Source organism: Triticum aestivum, chromosome 5B (genome assembly GCF_018294505.1).
Source record: "Triticum aestivum cultivar Chinese Spring chromosome 5B, IWGSC CS RefSeq v2.1, whole genome shotgun sequence".
NCBI lineage: Eukaryota > Viridiplantae > Streptophyta > Magnoliopsida > Poales > Poaceae > Triticum > Triticum aestivum.
Window position 1 is genome coordinate 494,781,792 of NC_057807.1, and position 23,081 is coordinate 494,804,872.

Sequence of the window (23,081 nt, forward strand, 5' to 3'; positions counted from 1 at the left end):
CCAACTTGACGAACTATCGTTGTGGTTTTTATGCGTAGGTAAGAACGGTTCTTGCTAAAGCCCGTAGCAGCCACGTAAAATTTGCAACAACAAAGTAGAGGACGTCTAACTTGTTTTTGCAGGGCATGTTGTGATGTGATATGGTCAAGACGTGATGCTATATTTTATTGTATGAGATGATCATGTTTTGTAACCGAAGTTATCGGCAACTGGCAGGAGCCATATGGTTGTCGCTTTATTGTATGAAATGCAAACGCCCTGTAATTGCTTTACTTTATCTCTAAGCGGTAGCGATAGTCGTAGAAGCAATAGATGGCGTAACGACAACGATGCTACGATGGAGATCAAGGTGTCGCGCCGGTGACGATGGTGATCACGACGGTGCTTCGAAGATGGAGATCACAAGCACAAGATGATGATGGCCATATCATATCACTTATATTGATTGCATGTGATGTTTATCCTTTATGCATCTTATCTTGCTTTGATTGACGGTAGCATTTTAAGATGATCTCTCACTAATAATCAAGAAGTGTTCTCCCTGAGTATGCACCGTTGCGAAAGTTCTTCGTGCTGAGACACCACGTGATGATCGGGTGTGATAGGCTCTACGTTCAAATACAACGGGTGCAAAACAGTTGCACACGCGGAATACTCAGGTCATACTTGACGAGCCTAGCATATACAGATATGGCCTCGGAACACGGAGACCGAAAGGTCGAGCGTGAATCATATAGTAGATATGATCAACATAGTGATGTTCACCATTGAAACTACTCCATCTCACGTGATGATCGGACATGGTTTAGTTGATTTGGATCACGTGATCACTTAGATGACTAGAGAGATGTCTGTCTAAGTGGGAGTTCTTAAGTAATATGATTAATTGAACTTAAATTTATCATGAAACTTAGTACCTGATAGTATTTTGCTTGTCTATGTTTGTTTGTAGATAGATGGCTCGTGCTGTTGTTCCGTTGAATTTTAATGCGTTCCTTGAGAAAGCAAAGTTGAAAGATGATGGTAGCAATTACACGGACTGGGTCCGTAACCTGAGGATTATCCTCATTGCTGCACAGAAAAGTTACGTCCTGGAAGCACCGCTGGGTGCCAGGCCTGCTGCTGATGCAACTGACGACGTTAAGAACGTCTGGCAGAGCAAAGCTGATGACTACTCGATAGTTCAGTGTGCCATGCTTTACGGCTTAGAACCGGGTCTTCAACGACGTTTTGAACGTCATGGAGCATATGAGATGTTCCAGGAGTTGAAGTTAATATTTCAAGCAAATGCCCGGATTGAGAGATATGAAGTCTCCAATAAGTTCTACAGCTGCAAGATGGAGGAGAATAGTTCTGTCAGTGAACACATACTCAAAATGTCTGGGTATAATAATCACTTGATTCAACTGGGAGTTAATCTTCCTGATGATAGTGTCATTGACAGAATTCTTCAATCACTGCCACCAAGCTACAAGAGCTTCGTGATGAACTATAATATGCAAGGGATGAACAAGACTATTCCCGAGCTCTTCGCAATGCTAAAAGCCGCGGAGGTAGAAATCAAGAAGGAGCATCAAGTGTTGATGGTTAACAAGACCACCAGTTTCAAGAAAAAGGGCAAAGGGAAGAAGAAGGGGAACTTCAAAAAGAACAGCAAGCAAGTTGCTGCTCAAGAGAAGAAACCCAAGTCTGGACCTAAGCCTGAAACTGAGTGCTTCTACTGCAAGCAGACTGGACACTGGAAGCGGAACTGCCCCAAGTATTTGGCGGATAAGAAGGATGGCAAAGTGAACAAAGGTATATGTGATATACATGTTATTGATGTGTACCTTACTAATGCTCGCAGTAGCACCTGGGTATTTGATACTGGTTCTGTTGCTAATATTTGCAACTCGAAACAGGGACTACGGATTAAGCGAAGATTGGCTAAGGACGAGGTGACGATGCGCGTGGGAAATGGTTCCAAAGTCGATGTGATCGCGGTCGGCACGCTACCTCTACATCTACCATCGGGATTAGTTTTAGACCTAAATAATTGTTATTTGGTGCCAGCGTTAAGCATGAACATTATATCTGGATCTTGTTTGATGCGAGACGGTTATTCATTTAAATCAGAGAATAATGGTTGTTCTATTTATATGAGTAATATCTTTTATGGTCATGCACCCTTGAAGAGTGGTCTATTTTTATTAAATCTCGATAGTAGTGATACACATATTCATAGTGTTGAAACCAAAAGATGCAGAGTTAATAATGATAGTGCAACTTATTTGTGGCACTGCCGTTTAGGTCATATCGGTGTAAAGCGCATGAAGAAACTCCATACTGATGGGATTTTGGAATCACTTGATTATGAATCACTTGGTACTTGCGAACCGTGCCTCATGGGCAAGATGACTAAAACGCCGTTCTCCGGAACTATGGAGCGAGCAACTGATTTGTTGGAAATCATACATACTGATGTTTGTGGTCCAATGAATGTTGAGGCTCGCGGCGGATATCGTTATTTTCTCACCTTCACAGATGATTTGAGCAGATATGGGTATATCTACTTGATGAAACACAAGTCTGAAACATTTGAAAAGTTCAAAGAATTTCAGAGTGAAGTAGAAAATCATCGTAACAGGAAAATAAAATTTCTACGATCTGATCGTGGAGGAGAATATTTGAGTTACGAGTTTGGTCTACACTTGAAACAACACGGAATAGTTTCGCAACTCACGCCACCCGGAACACCACAACGAAATGGTGTGTCCGAACGTCGTAATCGTACTTTACTAGATATGGTGCGATCTATGATGTCTCTTACTGATTTACCGCTATCGTTTTGGGGTTATGCTTTAGAGACGGCCGCATTCACGTTAAATAGGGCACCATCAAAATCCGTTAAGACGACGCCTTATGAACTATGGTTTGGCAAGAAACCAAAGTTGTCGTTTCTTAAAGTTTGGGGCTGCGATGCTTATGTGAAGAAACTTCAACCAGATAAGCTCGAACCCAAATCGGAGAAATGTGTCTTCATAGGATACCCAAAAGAGACTATTGGGTACACCTTCTATCACAGATCTGAGGGCAAGATTTTCGTTGCTAAAATCGGATCCTTTCTAGAGAAGGAGTTTCTCTCGAAAGAAGTGAGTGGGAGGAAAGTAGAACTTGATGAGATAACTGTATCTACTCCCTTATTGGAAAGTAGTTCATCACAAGAACCGGTTCCTGTGACAACTACACCAATTAGTGAGGAAGCTAATGATATTGATCATGAAACTTCAGATCAAGTTTCTACTGAACCTCGTAGGTCTACCAGAGTAAGATCCGCACCAGAGTGGTACGGTAATCCAATTCTGGAAGTCATGTTGCTTGACCATGATGAACCTACGAACTATGAGGAAGCGATGATGAGCCCAGATTCCGCAAAATGGCTAGAGGCCATGAAATCTGAGATGGGATCCATGTATGAAAACAAAGTATGGACTTTGGTTGACTTGCCCGATGATCGGCAAGCCATTGAGAATAAATGGATTTTTAAGAAGAAGACTGACGCTGATGGTAATATAACTGTCTATAAAGCTCGACTTGTTGCGAAAGGTTTTCGACAAGTTCAAGGGGTTGACTACGATGAGACTTTCTCACCCGTAGCGATGCTTAAGTCTGTCCGAATCATGTTAGCTATTGCTGCATTTCATAATTATGAAATTTGGCAAATGGATGTCAAAACTGCATTCTTGAATGGATTTCTGGAAGAAGAGTTGTATATGATGCAGCCAGAAGGTTTTGTAGATCCAAAAGGTGCTAACAAAGTGTGCAAGCTCCAGCGTTCCATTTATGGACTGGTGCAAGCATCTCGGAGTTGGAATAAACGCTTTGATAGTGTGATCAAAGCATATGGTTTTATACAGACTTTTGGAGAAGCCTGTATTTACAAGAAAGTGAGTGGGAGCTCTGTAGCATTTCTGATATTATATGTAGATGACATATTATTAATTGGAAATGATATAGAATTTCTGGATAGCATAAAGGGATACTTGAATAAAAGTTTTTCAATGAAAGACCTCGGTGAAGCTGCTTACATATTGGGCATCAAGATCTATAGAGATAGATCAAGACGCTTAATAGGACTTTCACAAAGCACATACCTTGATAAAATTTTGAAAAAGTTCAAAATGGATCAGGCAAAGAAAGGGTTCTTGCCCGTACTACAAGGTGTGAAGTTGAGTCAAACTCAATGCCCGACCACAGCAGAAGATAGAGAGAAAATGAAAGATGTTCCCTATGCTTCAGCCATAGGCTCTATCATGTATGCAATGCTGTGTACCAGACCTGACGTATGCTTAGCAATAAGCTTGGCAGGAAGGTACCAAAGTAATCCAGGAGTGGATCACTGGACAGCGGTCAAGAACATCCTGAAATACCTGAAAAGGACTAAGGATATGTTTCTCGTATATGGAGGTGACAAAGAGCTAGTCGTAAATGGTTACGTCGATGCAAGCTTTGACACTGATCCGGACGATTCTAAATCGCAAACCGGATACGTGTTTTTATTAAACGGTGGAGCTGTAAGTTGGTGCAGTTCTAAACAAAGCGTCGTGGCGGGATCTACATGTGAAGCGGAGTACATAGCTGCTTCGGAAGCAGCAAATGAAGGAGTCTGGATGAAGGAGTTCATTTCCGATCTAGGTGTCATACCTAGTGCATCGGGACCAATGAAAATCTTCTGTGACAATACTGGTGCAATTGCCTTGGCAAAGGAATCCAGATTTCACAAGAGGACCAAGCACATCAAGAGACGCTTCAATTCCATTCGGGACCAAGTCCAAGTGGGAGACATAGAGATTTGCAAGATACATACGGATCTGAATGTTGCAGACCCGTTGACTAAGCCACTCTCACGAGCAAAACATGATCAGCACCAAGACTCCATGGGTGTTAGAATCATTACTATGTAATCTAGATTATTGACTCTAGTGCAAGTGGGAGACTGAAGGAAATATGCCCTAGAGGCAATAATAAAGTTATTATTTATTTCCTCATATCATGATAAATGTTTATTATTCATGCTAGAATTGTATTAACCGGAAACATGATACATGTGTGAATACATAGACAAACATATAGTCACTAGTATGCCTCTACTTGACTAGCTCATTAATCAAAGATGGTTATGTTTCCTAACCATAGACATGTGTTGTCATTTGATTAATGGGATCACATCATTAGGAGAATGATGTGATTGACATGACCCATTCCGTTAGCCTAGCACTTGATCGTTTAGTATATTGCTATTGCTTTCTTCATGACTTATACATGTTCCTGTAACTATGAGAATTATGCAACTCCCGTTTACCGGAGGAACACTTTGGGTACTACCAAACGTCACAACGTAACTGGGTGATTATAAAGGAGTACTACAGGTGTCTCCGAAGGTACATGTTGAGTTGGCGTATTTCGAGATTAGGTTTTGTCACTCCGATTGTCGGAGAGGTATCTCTGGGCCCTCTCGGTAATGCACATCATTATAAGCCTTGCAAGCAATGTGACCAAATGAGTTGGTTACGGGATGATGCATTACGGAACGAGTAAAGAGACTTGCCGGTAATGAGATTGAACTAGGTATTGGATACCGACGATCAAATCTCGGGCAAGTAACATACCGATGACAAAGGGAACAACGTATGTTGTTATGCGGTTTGACCGATAAAGATCTTCGTAGAATATGTAGGAACCAATATGGGCATCCAGGTTCCGCTATTGGTTATTGACCGAGAATAGTTCTAGGTCAAGTCTACATAGTTCTCGAACCCGTAGGGTCCGCACGCTTAACGTTACGATGACAGTTTTATTATGAGTTTATAAGTTTTGATGTACCGAAGTTTGTTCGGAGTCCCGGATGTGATCACGGACGTAACGAGGAGTCTCGAAATGGTCGAGACATAAAGATTGATATATTGGAAGCCTATATTTGGACATCGGAATCGTTCCGGGTGAAATCGGCATTTTACCGGAGCACCGGGAGGTTACCGGAACCCCCCGGGGGGTTATTGGGCCTACATGGGCCTCGAGGGAGAAGAGGGAAGGAGGCAGGAGGGGGCCGCGCGCCCCTCCCCTTCCTAGTCCGAATAGGACAAGGGAAGGGGGGCGGCGCCCCCCTTTCCTTCCCCTCTTCCTCCTCTTTCCCCCCTTCTCCTATTCCAACTAGGAAAGAAGGGAGTCCTACTCCCGGTGGGAGTAGGACTCCCCCCTTGGCGCGCCCTCCTTGGCCGGCCGCCTCCTCCCCCCTGGCTCCTTTATATACGGGGGCGAGGGGCACCCCATAGACACACAAGTTCATCTACGGATCGTTCCTTAGCCGTGTGCGGTGCCCCCCTCCACCATATTCCACCTCGGTCATATCGTCGCGGAGTTTAGGCGAAGCCCTGCGCCGGTAGAAACATCATCATCGTCACCACGCCATCGTGCTGACGGAACTCATCCCCGAAGCTTTGCTGGATCGGAGCCCGGGGATCGTCATCGAGCTGAACGTGTGCTGAACTCGGAGGTGCCGTACGTTCGGTGCTTGGATCGGTCGGATCGTGAAGACGTACGACTACATCAACCGCGTTGTGCTAACGCTTCCGCTTACGGTCTACGAGGGTATGTGGACAACACTCTCCCCTCTCGTTGCTATGCCATCACCATGATCTTGCGTGTGCGTAGGAAATTTTTTGAAATTACTACGTTCCCCAACACCGAATTCAAGATGGCCCCCGCCGTTAGTAACCATGGGGGTCTCCTCCCCCATGTGTCCGACTGCCGAGGTTTGACCCTCTGGTGCCGCCTTGACGGTCTCCCCAACTCCTCCTTGGCCTGGGCCCCTTTGGGACAACACCTAAGTGTTGTCCACGTGTTTGGGGGAGGAGGCCGTCGGGAGAGTCCCGCTGTCCATCGTGTCCGAGCCCAGTGAATCCTCCGAGGAGGATTGCTCGATGTGGGACCTGGCCGGACTGCAAAATGCATGAGTCAATACGTTAACGCTATGCGATAGTGAGTCTGGATATACGAATGTGTCCGGGTTTTGTGTACTCACGATTTAGCCAGGGGCTTGACCCTGGGATCCCACTATGGGCTGTTGTCGGTGGCGGTGGTGAATTCGTCCGGAAGGGAGGCTTTCCCCTTCTTAGATGATTCGGCCTCCAAGCGTGTGGAGGCCATCCTTTTCTTTCTCCCCCTTGCTAGGGGGGGGATTATCTTTCCTCTCCCTCTTCCTCGTCCTCTTTGGAGGAGGAGCGAGCCTTACAGTCTTCGAACACCATGTCCGAAGTGCCCATGCGACGAAGGCTGCCCCTGGTCTCTTTGGCCTCCTTTTCGGCCTTCTTCGGCGCCTTGTAAGGTGCCGGGACCAGCATCTTCATCAGAAGTGGGTCGGCTTGTTCTTCTGGCAGTGGGGCCGGATAGTAGATCCGCTCCACCTTCTTCGTCCAGCCCTAGGAGAATTCTTGGAAAACATATTAGGCGTTTCCCTCAGAGTACGCAAATAAAGCATACACCTTGCCAGCATACGAAAACTTACCGAACTTGTAGGACGGGACAATTTGTACCCGCGGTCCTCGGCTGAGTCCGGCCACGATTTGCCAGACTTGAAGAGCACCTTCCAGATGTCTTCGTGCGTTGTGCCGAAGAACTCCAGCAGGGTCTGGTGCTTGGCCGGATCGAATTCCCATAAGTTGCAAGGCCTGTGTTGGCATGGGAGAATCCGACGAACTAACATCACTTGGACTACATCGACAAGTTTGATGTTCTTATCTTCCATGCTCTTGATACGCGCCTGGAGCACCGCCAGCTTGTCTGACGAAGACCAGTCCAGGCCCTTCTCGGGTCAGGACGTAAGCCGCAATGGGGCTCCGGATCAGAATTCGGGAGCTGCGACCCATTTTGTGCCGCGTGGTTCAGTGACATAGAACCACCGTTTTTGCCACCCTTTGACGGACTCATTGAATGTACCTGATGGCCATTTAACGTTGGGCATCTTTCTCACCATGGCGCCTCCGCACTCGGCATGCTCGCCGCTCACCACCTTGGGCTTCATGTTGAAAATCTTCAGCCACAGTCCGAAGTGTGGAGAGACACGGAGGAAGGCCTCGCACACGACGATGAATGTCGAGATGCCGAGGAAGGAATTGGGGGATAGATCATGGAAATCGATCCCGTAATAATACATAAGGCCGCGAACAAATGGGTGGAGGGGAAACCCCAGCCCACGGACGAAGTGAGGGAGGAATACAACCCTCTCGTGGGGTTCCCGAGTGGGGACAATCTATCCCGCCATTGGAAGATGGTGCCCGATCTTCTTGGCCAGATACCCGGCCTCCCAAAGTTTCTTTATATCCTTCTCTTGGACAGGGGAGGCCATCCACTTGCCTCCAGCTCCGGATCCAGACATTTTTGGAATGCTTTTGTGGGTGGAGAAGGAGAATGCTTGGGCACAGGAGCTCAAGAGAGAGAGAGTAAGCAAAGGAAGGAGAAGGCGTGGGTGAAAAAGGGGAATCCTTATCCCTTTATAAAGGCAGCAGAAATCATGCGCCTCCCCACTTGCCCTAAAGCTCGCTTATTCCCCAAGCGCCGTGCTAATGGCACGGTTGGGTTACCCACGCCCGTATTGATGAGAATCCTGTAATAAGGGGACAAGATCTCTGCTTCGACAAGACGTGCCAATAAAATCGCCTCGTGAAACGTGTAGTAGCAGGTTGGGGAAACGGTTCGAATAATGACCGGGCCGCGACGTGATGTCATGCTATGGAGAAGTTGTCAGCAGATTAGACTCGTGGAATATTATACTCTCTACGGTGGTATGTGGAATTTGTTTTGCAGAGCCGGACACGATTCTTGTGTTCAAGATCTACTTTGGAGTATTCGGAGAAGGAACCTGCCTTGCAATGCCGAAGACAATCTGCGCGCTTGACTCAATCGTCATTGAAGCCTGGTTCAGGGCTACTGAGGGATTCCTGGATTAAGGGGTCCTTGGACAGCTGGACTATATGAGTATGCCGGACTGTTGGGCTATGAAGGTACAAGATAGAAGACTTCGTCCCATGTCCGGATGGGACTCTCCTTTGCGTGGAAGGCAAGCTTGGCGATTCGGATGTGTAGATTCCCTTCTCTGTAACCGACTCTGTGTAACCCTAGCCCTCTCCGGTGTCTATATAAACCGGAGGGTTTAGTCCGTAGGACAAGAACAATCATAATCATAGGCTAGCTTCTAGGGTTAGCCTCTACGATCTCGTGGTAGATCAACTCTTGTAATACTCATATCATCAAGATCAATCAAGCAGGAAGTAGGGTATTACCTCCATCGAGAGGGCCCGAACCTGGGTAAACATTGTGTCCCCCGCCTCCTGTTACCATTAGCCTTAGACGCACAGTTTGGGACCCCCTACCCGAGATCCGCCGGTTTTGACACCGACAGGGGGGCTTGTGGTTCCCAGGGTGCTGCCTGAGTTTTCCAGGAGCTCTCCATTGCGCAGTACTTCTGTACTATTGTTGCCAAGTCAGCAAAGTGTAATACGTGACGTCGCTTAATGGCATTAAGGATTCCTTCGTCCATGCAACTTTTGCAAAATAGTGTAATTGCGTCTTCATCGCTGCAGCCTTCGATCTTGTCTCTAGCAAGGAGGAATCGGGCCGAAAAGTGATGGACCGTTTCTAGAGGATGTTGTCGTATGTACGTAAGATCGCGTGTATCTGGGTGGGTGGGCAGTTTTAAATCCGAACCCTGACCCACCTTGGGATCCGGAGTCTGAGAAACTTCCAAACTTAACAGTTCGGGCTCCGTGATATCAACTGATTTTTTCGGCCCATTGTCCGATTCTAAGTTCGGAGGGCAGGGCGTGTTGTTCCACAGATGGGTATCCGGCTCTTCAAGCTCGGTGATCCAAACATAGTTCGTCCTCAATGTAGAGGGGGAGCTGTCGTTGCGCTCCTCGATTACCGATACCTGATAGGTGATCGGTGGAGATTTGATTTCTCGCTGATCGGGTTTAAGCCCGATCTGATTGTTGTCTGTAGCGACCCCCAGGGAGGCGATGTGATCAAGGAGTTCGTTTAAAGATGACAGCTCCGTCGGATCCATCTGTTTGGAGTGTTCGGAATCAACGCGAAGGCGATTTTCGATGACCCGAGTAGTCATTGTCCGCTCGATGGCCGATCGGGCGGTCATGATGAAGCCGCCCAGTCGGAGGGTTTGGCCTGAGGCCAGGGATCCTCCGGAGGTGATGTTGTCCTTGATAACAAGGCGAGCCATCAATCCTATCTTCGATGTCACAACGGAACTCTAAATGAAAGCACCAATGTCGGTGTCAAAACCGGCGGATCTCGGGTAGGGGGTCCCGAGCTGTGTGTCTAAGGATGATGGTAATAGGAGGTGGGGGACACGATGTTTACCCAAGTTTGGGCCCTCTCTATCGAGGTAATACCCTACTTCCTGCTATATTGATCTTGATGATATGAGTATTACAAGAGTTGATCTACCACGAGATCGTAATGGCTAAACCCTAGAAGTCTAACCTATGAGGATTATGATTGAGTATGTCTATGCCTCTACGGACTAAGCCCTCCGGTTTATATAGGCACCAGAGGGGATTAGGGTTGTACAAAGTCGGTTACAGAGAAATGAATCTACATATTCGTTCGCCAAGCTTGCCTTCCACACCAAGGAGGGTCCCATCCGGACACGGGAAAGAGTCTTCAGTCTTGTATCTTCATAGCCCAACAGTCCGGCCCACATCAATAGTTCGGCTGTCCGAGGACCCCTTAATCTGGGACTCCCTCAGTTGCCTCCGTAAGCAATCTCGATGTTAGTCCTCTTGGACATCTTTTGGTACCTCGTGATCTATCCAAGTGAAGTACTTGCAAAGTGGAGGAGACGACTACATATAAATCATGTTTATGTTAGTAATATGAGTTCAAACATATTTACATTTTTTGTATGTACGTCTAACATACCGGTGGTAGGTCATATGCGTTAGTTGGCAGAGCACGATCATGTGCATAGTTGGGACACACGAAAAACCTTCTACCTTCTGTCCATGACTTCTTGCGGTCAGTGGACACCTTCACCTTGCAAACGTCACCACACCAACATGGTGGTGTGGGCACATCCTTCTCCTTCTCCTTGTCCAACCTAGCCTCCATCCACGTCTTCGGCATGTCCTCTTGGTCCGTGCACGACCGCCTCGTCCTGGAACCGGATGAAGTCATGCCTACAAAAAAACAATTGTTAGCACAAGACACAAAGAGAGTAGATGTGTAAATACAGTAAATCAATAAATGCTAGGAATTGTATTAACAAATAATATACCATTATTATTAGATCAACCATCTGGATTATGCAAATAACCGAAGGCCGATCCATTATCAACCATTCCTCTACGACCACCACCACCTCTGGCACTTGTGCTTCCTCTACGTCCACCACCACCTCTAGCACTTGTGCTTCCTCTATGACCACCACCGCCTCTAGCACTTGTGCTTGCTCTACCACCACCAGCACCTATAGCACTTGTGCCCCCTCTACGACCACCAGCACCTCTAGCACTTCTGCTCCCTCTACGACCGCCACCACCACCTCTGTCACTTGTGCTTCCTCGACCACCACCACCGTCACCTCTTCCACCTCGTTCACCATCGGTGCCACCTCCACGACTTGTCTTTCCTCTACGGCTAGTGCTAGGAATGCCCCCTTTCGACGTTTTCCTTTTCTTGCATGTCCGTGCATTGTGTCGCCCTTCACCGCACCCCCCACAGTTGATAGTGTCAGGAGCCTCCATGAAATGACCGCTACCAAATTGTTTCATGCCAGTGTATCCAGCCAGGTCATCCATGTCACCCCTGAACCTTTTAGTTCTCCTTCTACCCTTGGTCTCCACCTTCAGGAGAGGGTCTTGCTTAATATGAGGGCCATGATACTCAGGCCACTATGATTGGTCCAGGAAAGGGTGAAATCAAGGCGCCCATGTCAACCTAGTAGCTTCCACATGGAACTCTTGCATCCGCACGGTTTTCCCATCACAAACATGTATGTTTCTCGCCTTTGCTGCCGTTATCAAATGCGAGCATGGACAATGATACTTATTAGGCCTCTCACACTGGCACCACGAGTCTTGAGACACACCTCAAATGCAGCACCACCATATTGAAAATAGTCTCGTGTCGTGCCACCTGGCTCATCAATTTGATAGATCATTTCACTTTTGTCGAATATGATAACTTGTTGCCTTGAAGACTTGCTTGCTTGTAACTGCAGCCATTCATCAACCTTTTCTGGATAATCCATTTTTTCACCTATCCATTTTGCAGTCTCTTCAGAATGCCTCTGAAAGTACTCATTAAGCTTGAAGAAAGTATACTCCACTATTGCAGTCACCGGCAATGAACGAGCACCCTTGAGCACATTGAAACATTCAATCAGGTTGCTCATCATGTCGCCATATCGCCTACCTCCATCGTCATGAGCGCGTGCCCACTTGTGCTTCTTGTTGAAATTCCTAGTTAAGAAGTCTTTTCCCCCTTCATTCACCGCTGCAAAGAGTTTATTGTACCGAGCATCGAAAGCATCGGTGGTGAAGGCCACGCATACATGGGTAAGGTCTTTGCTGAGCTCCTTGCTCTTACATGCCCGGTAAAAGTTGGCCACGAAATGCCTCATGCACCATCTGTGGTGAAGCTTTGGGAATCCTGGAATAACAATGTCCATTGCCTTGAGTATGCCATGGTGCCGGTCCGATATGATGCATACCTCCCTAGCCCCAATCACCTTGTGCCTAACATGACCCATGAACCATTCCCAGTTGTCTTGGTGCTTGGAAGGAACCAAAGCAAATGCCGCTGGCAACACATTGTCGTTTGATGAGTGCGCCATTGCTACCATTAGTGTGCCCTTGTATCTATCGGTCAAGAATGTGCCATCTATAGACAAGACCGGGCGACAATGCTCAAACGCCTCCACACATTGTCCATAACTCCAGAAGGCATGGTGAAACACTCCTTCGTGATCATCAACCACATGAAACATGCTCGGGTTCCCATGTGCAATCGTGCCCAACAACCTCGGGAGCTGGTTGTATGCTTCTTCATAACCACCATACAACATCCTAATAGCATTTGCCTTTGCCTTTCATGCCTTCCCATACTTGACTTCATAACCAAATTGTTTTTTCACCGTTCGCATGAGAAACCTCACTTTCACAGCTGGATCAACGGCTATGTCTTTCATCCATCTGTATCCGAGATACTCGGATATGAGTTGACGGTGTGTCTTTCTAAGTCATTTCGATGGCGGTTTGCACCTATGAGTGGCAACACAACTTTTTAACACCCATTCTTCGGTTTCTTTAAGCTTTCTTGCACGAACCTTCCATGGGCATCCTTCTCCCTCACACTTCACGGTGTAACGCAACTTCATGTCCGAGTGCTCAACATAAAATGGCCTATGGTTCCAAATGGTATAGTCAGACAACCAAAACTTCAGCATAGGCAATCTCAGAAACTTCACTCCTTTCTTCAAATGAGCATTCTAGTCCTCGTTCTTCTCCCTTGGTTCGCCTGGATCCGGGCATGGTGTTGGCTCAATCGTCGTCATTCTCATTCCACCATCAACAACAGCTTTATGGGCAAGGCTGAGATCTTGAAACAAGTGAGTTCTTTTCTCTAAGCCCGTCAGCTCAAAGTGGATTTGGTTTTCCTCCTTTGCGAATCCATCCTCGTCCAACCATCACCTGGACCCTTGTCATCCGAGTCATAGGCATATTGACGCCTAAAAGGCAACTCACGATCCATGTCCTTTTGCGCTATGTACGCATCCAAGTCACCAACATCATTACCATGAATTCCTTCCTCTTGCTCTTCGTTGTCATCATGAGCATCTTCATCCTCTTGAATTACTTCGTCACTAGCAATCACCTCAACTTCATTTGCTTGGCTAGTTGGTGGTTGGCTAGAAGCATTGGGGGGCATACAACTCAACCTCATTTGCTTCACTAGATGGTAGACGGGGACATGGTTGGCGATAAGCATTGGGGGCATCAACCACAACCCTATGCTCAACAAGTGGCACCATTGTCCTCTCGCTCATGTCATCCATTGGGGAAGAGACATGCCGGTTCAAATCAAGTGTAAACCGAGGAGATTCAACCTTGGTGGCAAACAATTCAAGTGACTTGTCTTCCGATTGGGAAACCTTTTCCTTGTATACATCCCAATGCAAATCCGAGGTGATAGGCATACTTTTCAACCGAGATTTGGCTCCAACTCCAACATCATACCTTCCTATTAACTTAACATCAACATTGGTGTCCATCCACTTTAAGACTTGTCTCACTTTTGCAACAACATGCTCATAGCTAGGGCTTGTATCAAAAACCAATGATTCCTCACCAGTGTCGACATTGTTACTCAAGAATGCCTCGTTGTCCATGTAATGAACATTAACAAGTCTCTCCATCTAAAAACAACATGAATGCATTTAAGGCATCGATGAGAATTGGTGATTATCCAAAAACATCTCATTATATCCAAATCATATCAACACTAAATTATTGGTGATGTGCGCAAAAGTTTCACTAATTAACACAAACTAAGCAAAGTTAACCCTAAACACTAACTAACCGTAACCACCAATCTTTCTACTCAACAAGCAAATATTCCTACTACACACCATGCATATCATTATATTACCAAAGTTAACCAAGCCATTCACACTAACATAAGGGAGAAACACATGAACTAGGGTTCCACCAACATGTAAAAAATGCAACCAAAATAACAAGATTTAACCACAAAAAAAGGGTGATTTGGGGGAGATTACCATAAGCAACAAAGTGATGGAAAGATCCATTTAAGGGAAGCACCTTTTGGAGAGGATTTGAGGGGGGAACTTGAGGGGTGAGAGAGAGTGGGGGGGGGCAGTAACTCTTCTTCAAGCTCGGACTCGATTGGGGAAAGTGTGTGGGGTGGAACCCGCACACTCTTCCATGGGGTTATCCACTTACCAGGGCCAGACGCCAGGGTTCCTAGCGTGTGGCCCCTTTGCCACGTCAGCAGGTCAACGGGCTGGTGGGTCATGCGGGCCAGGGGCCAGACGCCAGGGTGCGTGACGTCTGCTTTGCAACCCAGACGCCAGGGATGTTGGCGTCACCTAAAAAGGTCAGAATCATTTTTTTTTGTTGAAACGAGGTCAACTCGGGATTTTGTTAGCCACATAGGTCAGAACAGTAATTTTGTCCCGCGGGGGTGGGGGGTTGGCGATGACTGAGCGAGCGTGCACATTGATGGGCCAGCCCACGCCAGTGAGCGCCGGTTCGCTCCGTGGCGCGTTAAGCGCGGAGTAGGAGCTATGGAAAAAAAGATGCCGTTAGCCTATTACAGAAGTGTGGTTCATGGCCTACTCGGCAATGGGCCGATCGGGCCTGGGCTAAACCCAAAGCAAATCAATGTTTTTCCTGTCTAATAAAGCCTGGCCCAGGAACCGCTCTAAGAACGAGACAGGTCCCACGCATTCCACGGTGGACGAATCACGAAACGCAACGGCCACGCTTGCCGCAAAATATCTTCATCGCGCGGCCGGTGGCGCCCCACCTGTCACCACCTCCGGGAAAGAACCCGTGTCCCCACCTGTCAGTGGCCCGCGGCCTAGGGTTTCATCCCGCGCGTCGTAACTACATAAACCTCTCGGCCCCGGACCTCTCCCCCCCCCCCTCTTTCCCCGGCTGCGCATCCCTTGCCAGCCTCCCACCCTCCCCACCCCCGCCGCCGCCGCCGCCGCCCCCGCCCCGTCGATGCCTTCCATCGCCGCCATCCCCGAGCCCATGGCCGTCGACGACTCCGCCTCCAAGAAGGCCAAGCGCAAGCAGCTCAAGGCCGAGGCCGCCGCCGCGGCCGAGGCAGCTGCCGCCGCCTCTGGCAAGAAGGACAAGAAGGAGAAGAAAGACAAGAAGCGGAAGACCAAGGAGCCGGCCTCCTCCGACGAGGAGGGCCGGAGCAGCACCAGCTCCGAGTCGGACCGGGCGCCCGCCGCCAAGAAGGCCAAGAAGGAGAAGAAGGACAAGAAGGCCAAGGCCGAGCCGGCCGAGGAGCCGGCCAACGACGACGGGGAGCTCACCGCCAGCGGCGAGGAGGAGGAGGAGCCCGCCGACCCCAACGCGCTCGCCAACTTCCGGATTTCCGAGAAGCTCAAGGACAAGCTCAAGTCCAAGGGCATCAACGCGCTCTTCCCCATCCAGGCCACCACCTTCGCCCTCGTCCTCGACGGCAACGACCTCGTCGGCCGCGCGCGCACCGGACAGGTGACTGTTCCTCCCTTCCCTGTCTCATTTGATTGATTGATTCGTCATGTAGGAACTGGTTAGCTGGGTTGTAGTTTCATCTGCGTTTAGATTTAATAGTAACAAGCGTGCTTAGCGAATTTGACACCTATCAATCACATAATTTTGAAGAGAATAAATCTGTAATTTGTGACCATGATCATTGTCAGAACTCCATGGATTAGGAGAGAAGAGTTGTTCCTGTCACACAATTGCACGCCTTCTGTTCACATGTGGTCATTTGTTATGTACTTCATGCTAAAAGGGAAGTGTTAATACTTAGTAGGCCATAAGGTCTGCGCAACATTGCTTGTGGTTATCGTTCTTGGTGTCCTGACCATAAAAACAACCATTTTGGGGGCCTATACATGAAGATCAGTTTGTGTTTGTGCTCATGTGATGTTTCCTGAAAACATTGTGTTCATTTTGATTGTAGGGCAAAACGCTGGCTTTTGTTCTACCCATATTGGAATCATTGGTTAATGGGCCACACAAGGCAACGAGAAGGACTGATTACGGCAGGCCTCCAAGTGTTTTGGTTCTGCTGCCAACCAGAGAGCTGGCCAATCAGGTATGTACTACCGTCTGATTCTCAAGAAAGATGGATCCTTCATCTAAATCATCTGTGGTCTGACATTCCCAACAAATTTCAGGTGCATGCAGACTTCGAGTTTTATGGTGGAACGTTTGGGCTTTCTACATGCTGTGCTTATGGAGGTTCCCCCTACCGTCCTCAAGAGAATGCACTGAGACAGGGGGTCGACATTGTTGTTGGGACTCCTGGCCGTGTCAAGGTATTTCCCCCCTCTGTTTATCCTGGTTCATTTGCTCTATAGCTCTCTTAGTTTTGTTCTAATGCTCGCTGCATCACTTTCTTGCCCAGGATCTTATTGAAAAGCAAAAACTAAACTTGAGGTGCTTGAAATTCCGTGTCCTTGATGAGGCTGATGAAATGCTTAACATGGGGTTTAAGGATGATGTCGAGCTTATTCTTGGTATGTCTAAATCCTTGTAATACTAGATGTTCGTTCTATGAAGTTGCCTGTATGGTGTTACACAAGTGAATATACCTGACCTTGCATGTAACTCACTTGCCCAACTTAATCCAAATTCCTTTACTGTTTTATAAACAGGCAAGGTTGAGGATGTTACAAAAGTACAGACACTTCTTTTCAGTGCTACTCTACCGGAGTGGGTAAAAAAGGTATGAACCGCTTTGGCCAGATATGTTATTTCTGTTGACAATCTTCTTTTTGACAAGCATGTGAACTGACTATACTGTGGAATGATTGTAGCTCTCAATGAGCTTTCTGAAAGCTGACAGGAAAACAGTTGATCTTGTTGGCAACGAGAAAATGAAAGCTAGTGCGTCTGTTAAGCATCTTGCTCTTCCTTGCAACAAGGCTGCAAGGTCGCAGATTATTCCAGACATCATAAAATGCTACAGCCAGTATGTACTTCTACCAATGATCACCCTGTTGGCAGATAAGACTAATGCAATTCTCCCAAGTTTTTACTGTATTTTTAATCTTTGCGTTCAGTGGAGGACGGACCATTATTTTCACCGAGACAAAGGAATCTGCATCTGAGCTCTCTAGTTTGATTCCTGGATCCCGTGCCCTGCATGGAGATATCGCACAGGCTCAACGTGAAGTAAGTGATTCTGTTTTGACAATGCTCGTGCCCAATGTGCTTCAAGTGAACTAATGTGCTGTTCTATCTGAAACAATTTTTGTAACCAACACATTAGAAATTTAGAATATATCATTTATGTTATATATGCTAGTTGACTTGGGTATTATAGTATTTCAGAGTCTGATTCTAGTAATATGAGAGTATATCATCCATTTGTAATATGCTTATAACTGTAACACAGCTATTGAAGTGTACTGATTACCGGATTGTTATGCAGGTCGTCATTGCTGGATTTAGGAGCGGGAAGTTCCTCGTTTTGGTTGCTACAAATGTGGCAGCAAGAGGCCTTGACATTAATGATGTGCAGCTTATCATTCAGGTATGCCAATAACTGCTGTTGATTAACTTCTCTGATAATTAGCTCCCTCACTGATCATATTCCAAATCTCTAGTGTGAACCTCCACGCGATGTTGAAGCCTACATACATCGGTCAGGCCGGACAGGGAGGGCTGGCAATACTGGCATTGCAGTCATGCTTTTTGAACCCAGATATAAATTCGGTGTGACCAGAATAGAGAGGGAGTCTGGAGTGAAGTTTGAACATATATCTGCACCGCAGCCTACTGATGTGGCACAATCTGCTGGCAATGAAGCAGCAGAGGCCATTGCAAGTGTGTCTGACAGGTAATGCATTTTAATTAATTATTATCTGGGACTAAACAGATTCTGTCTTAGATTGAATTGTGCCATTAACTGCGTGGGTGGATACATTGCAGTGTCATTCCTGTTTTCCGGCAACAAGCAGAGGAACTGCTAAGCAACTCCAGCATGTCGGCAGTCGATCTACTAGCCAAAGCACTGGCAAAGGCAGTTGTAAGTCTGTTTGTAGTTTTATAGTTGTTCTGATCATACTGGCTGTTAATGGGGTAATTAACAGAATGTGCTTCTTAGGGCTACACTGACATAAAGAAGAGATCTTTGCTTTCATCTATGGAGAACCATACTACACTACACCTTCAAACTGGCCGACCGTTGTACACACCATCGTGAGTAACTGCTGCGCATGCTGGTTTTGTGTCTTATGTCTTGTTGGATGTTGGATTGATTCAACAATGTATCTTGTGTGCAGGTTTGTTATTAGTACATTGAAAAGGTTCATGCCAGAAGATAGACTTTCAAGTCTACATGGTATAACCCTGACCACTGATGGAACAAGCGCTGTGTTTGATGTTCCTTCAGCAGAGGTTCAAGACTACATTCAAGGTATATGCCCTTTTCTATATTGTTCCACTTGTACAGTTGTAAGCTATATTTGACTGAATTTACATTCGAATGCATTCACCTCTTGTGCATTGGGTATTACAACCTCACCTGCTAAAAAAATCTTCATGATCCCCTGCAGGCGCGGAGAACGCGGCCGGGGTGACAATCGATGAAGTGAAGCAACTGCCAGCCTTGCAAGAGAGGGAGCAGTCGAGGGGTAACTCTGGCGGGTCGAGGTTTGGCGGCCGTGGAGGCGGTGGAAGGAGGTTCGGCGGCGGCGGAGGTGGACGGTTCGGTGGTGGCGGAAGAGGCAGGGGAGGCGGCGGAGGCAGGTTTAACAGGAGGTGAAGACCTAGAAACAGTATAATCTATTTTTGACGGGAGTTTGAGAGATGAAAGAAGGCACAGGGAATCGTCAAAGTTTTGACTGCGCCGTGTATCGGTTTTTTTTTTGTTTTATTTGTTACGAGTGTTCTGTCCCCCGAGATTATGCCAACGTAAGAGTGTAAAATGTTGATCTGATACTGATACTCAGCCACTGTTATGAACGGATGAAGCTATGTGTGTTGTTTTGAGACAGACCTGCTTTAGTAATCAGCTCTTGCAAATCTATTTTGGTTGCAATTCTGTTTTCTGTTTTCTGTTCTTCATATGGAGCAAGTTGGCCATAAATTTTCTATGGAAACTCACAACAAGCAGCGGCAGGGGGGCGCCGAGTGACCCGACCCCGAGCTCTCCTGCTAGCGCGCACCGGCGGCGGCCACTCCGGCCCCGTCGGCCAGCCAGCAAGCCCAGCCGCCATGTTGCCGCCGCCTCCACCCTCGTTGCCTGTGGGCTTCAAGCCGGTTGACGTCCCGCCGCCATCCCTATCGTCTTCCCGGTCAGATCCGGATCGGGACCTCCTGCTTCCGCCGCCGCAGACGACGACGCTGGACCTGCCCACCCAGCTTCGTGCCGTGCCCATGGCGGTGCTGGTGATGCCTCCGTGCGAGCTCGTAGCGCCCACATCACCGAAGCTCCCCATGCCCGCGGCTACCGGCAACTGCCCAGCTCCGGCGCCGGCCACTGCGACACCGACGCCACCCATGCCCGCGGCAGCTGGTGGCTGCCCCGCTCCGTCGACGACGGCTGCTGCTGTCGACATCCTGGTCCCCGTGGCGGCTCCGTCCCTCCTCCAGCCGGCCGCGCCCGGGAGCTCGCGTCCATCGCCACCGAGCTCGCTCCCCTCCGAGCCAGCGCCCGTGGTCCCTCCCGCATCGACGTTCGCCGCCGCCGCACTAGCCGCGGCTGCACTTGCTTGCCGCAGATCGGACCCGGCCATCGGAGGGCAGAAGGCTCGTTCCCAGGAGGGCCTGGATACCTTTGCTTCGCCGCCTGCTGGACGCCCTTGCCTGCCCGGCGGCCAACCTCCTGCACTCGTTGCTCCTGGTTGGGGGGATTGGCGTGGATGCTTCCATCGTGATGAGGCGGCTGATGTTCTCGAGCGTGAGCAAGGGGGATGGCAGACTGTCTCGAAGGGGCGCTGCTCGCCGCCTCCTGCAGCTTTTGGTCGCCCTTCCATCAATGTGCGGCGTTCCCCTCCGACGTGGCTGAGAGACAGGTGTTTCCGGTGTCTCTGTCGAGGTCATCGCGCATACTCCTGCAGGGATCCAATCCGATGCACTGACTGCCTTCGATCTGGACATATCGCTCGCTTCTGTCGTGCTAAGAAGCCTGTCCACCAAGCTTCGCCGCTCCAATGTCATGCTCCATCGGCTGCTTCCACCGGTGATGTCTCCATGATAGATGTGCAGATCCCGTCTATCTCGGCTGAGCATGTCGGGTTGGTGGAGGAGACCAAGATGCTTCGCACTGAGCTTCACGACTGCCTTGCGCGTGCCGGCAGTGTTTTGGGGAGGGCGGAGGCTGCTCTTGCCAAACTAGAGGTGGTGCCGAATGTGTCTTCGCTGCCTGAGCTTCAGATTGGGGTTGTGCCTGATGTGTCCCTACTGCCCGAGATCCAGGTTGTCTCTGTCGATGGGGAAGGTGGCATGTATGGAGATCTCTCCCCTCGTGCTACAGCATGTCAGTTGCCGCTGCCTGTCATGCCGATTCCTTCAGGGAGTGAACTCATTGTTGAGGTCGTGACTCCGGTGCTGCGGATTATGCCTGAGCTTCAGAAGCTTTGTGGGGAGCCCACTTTGCCTATTTCGATGGTGCTTCCCGAGGAGATAGGGTCTCTTGGAGGGGACTTGGCGATGCCGACTGCGACCTCATCGTTTTCATTGGAGCCGAGTCAGTCGCTTGCCTTTGTGGACCTTGGAGGTTTGGCGGCTGCTGCTGCTCTCTCACCTGAGGTTGTTGGCCCGGTGGCGTCTGTTGGTGCTGAGTTTGATGAGGTAGGTGCTTTGACACCTGTGTCTAAGGCGCCGAAGCCCGTCCAGTCTCTCATCTTTGACCGCGACGCTATGTTGGCACGTATTGATGAGGTGGTCTTCGCGAAAAAGCTTGGCCGCTTGCTCACCAGCTTGGATGCAGCTTGTCCTGGGTCTGCCAAGACGATTGCTTGCCTCCTAGCGGAGGAGGTTTCTACGGGCAAAATGAAGAAGGTGAAGAAGGCTATCAGGAGCATAGGCAAGAAGATTGACGTTATTAGGAAGGCGTCCGCGACTGCTTAATGGAGGATGCTCAGTCTTTTTGTCATCCATCTTCGATTGACTCGCCTCTGTGGATTTGGTGGCGTTCGGTGGTTTCGTTGAGGGTTTCGTTGCGATGTCATTTTGCGAGGGCTTATGGTTGTTGCATGTTATGTATGTTTGTTGGGTTGACCATGGTGTCATGGAGTTTCTTTCTTAGCGAGTAGTCCGCATGTGGTCTATATGTATCGGTTTTCGCCCGGTTTTTCTTTAATTAACTGGGCAATTCTCTTCTTCTTAATTAATCGATGAGGCAAATCTTTTGCCTCCGTTTCAAAAAAATATGGAGCAAGTTATGGTTCTTACTACCTGTGAAGCAACTTGTCCAGATGTGTGGTTCACTTGCTGCGTCGCTGTCACTGTCTAGTTTGCTTGTGACCGTGGTGCCATGTTTATGGAATTAACCTCATTGATTGAGCTGTCCTAGGGTGCTGGTTGTGGCAGTAGCACATCGCTTTGAATGGTGGTTGTGATGGCGGCCAATAGTTGCTTGTAACGTGCCTGCCAAATCATGGCATTTTCAACAAAAACCAAACGTGTTGGGATACGAATTTTGATCGGATACATATAAACGGTTTTGTTAAATCTCTGGTGCCTGAGATTTTTTTGTTAAATCTATGGCGGGGCCAACGATACCGGGCCATGTACAAGGAGGCTATAGCCGCCGGGGTGGTTAGGGCTGGGTATGCCGCGGGGAAGGAGGAACCATTGTGGTGGGGAGGAGGAGGAACCATTGTGGTGGGGAGGAATGGCCAGAATAGAAGTGGTCGATCTTTTTCAGGTCGACGGTACTTGGCGTGCTTCCAAAACATAACGTTTTGAGTTGTAAATTTTGATTGTATTTAACCAAAGGAATGAGAAGGATGCAACTCTGTGTCACTATCTTATCGGTCACTTTTCCGTGTGATGCCGAGCCGTGTGCGAGTGAGAGCCAACAACAAAAGGATGGGGTCGCTGAGTTGTTCATCAGGACGGGGAATGCAGGAATGTGTGGCGGTGGTTAGCACGGTGATGGGTGAAGGTCAAGGGAGGGCGGCATGGTAGGTGGTTAGGGCTGGGTAGGCCGCGGGGAAGGAGGAACTGTCGCGGGAAGGAGGAAGAAGATGAACAGGTGGCGGCACGCTTCTGACCGTCGGATATTGATCCGATGGCCAGGAATAGAAGACACCGACACGAATTTTC

At 48.3% G+C, this 23,081-nt stretch overlaps 1 protein-coding gene across 1 annotated transcript; it reads left to right on the top strand.

Moving 5' to 3' along the window:
- The first annotated feature begins 15,726 nt into the window (after positions 1-15,726).
- Positions 15,727-19,803, top strand: LOC123112752 (DEAD-box ATP-dependent RNA helicase 7). The gene is made up of 13 exons (XM_044533835.1): positions 15,727-16,307; positions 16,762-16,896; positions 16,979-17,119; positions 17,209-17,320; positions 17,459-17,529; positions 17,621-17,775; positions 17,867-17,978; positions 18,238-18,339; positions 18,413-18,645; positions 18,738-18,834; positions 18,913-19,007; positions 19,091-19,224; positions 19,364-19,803. Exons 1-13 carry the CDS (start codon positions 15,801-15,803, stop codon positions 19,570-19,572), a joined length of 2,103 nt encoding a protein of 700 aa, XP_044389770.1. The 5' UTR covers positions 15,727-15,800; the 3' UTR covers positions 19,573-19,803.
- Positions 19,804-23,081: the final 3,278 nt, after the last annotated feature.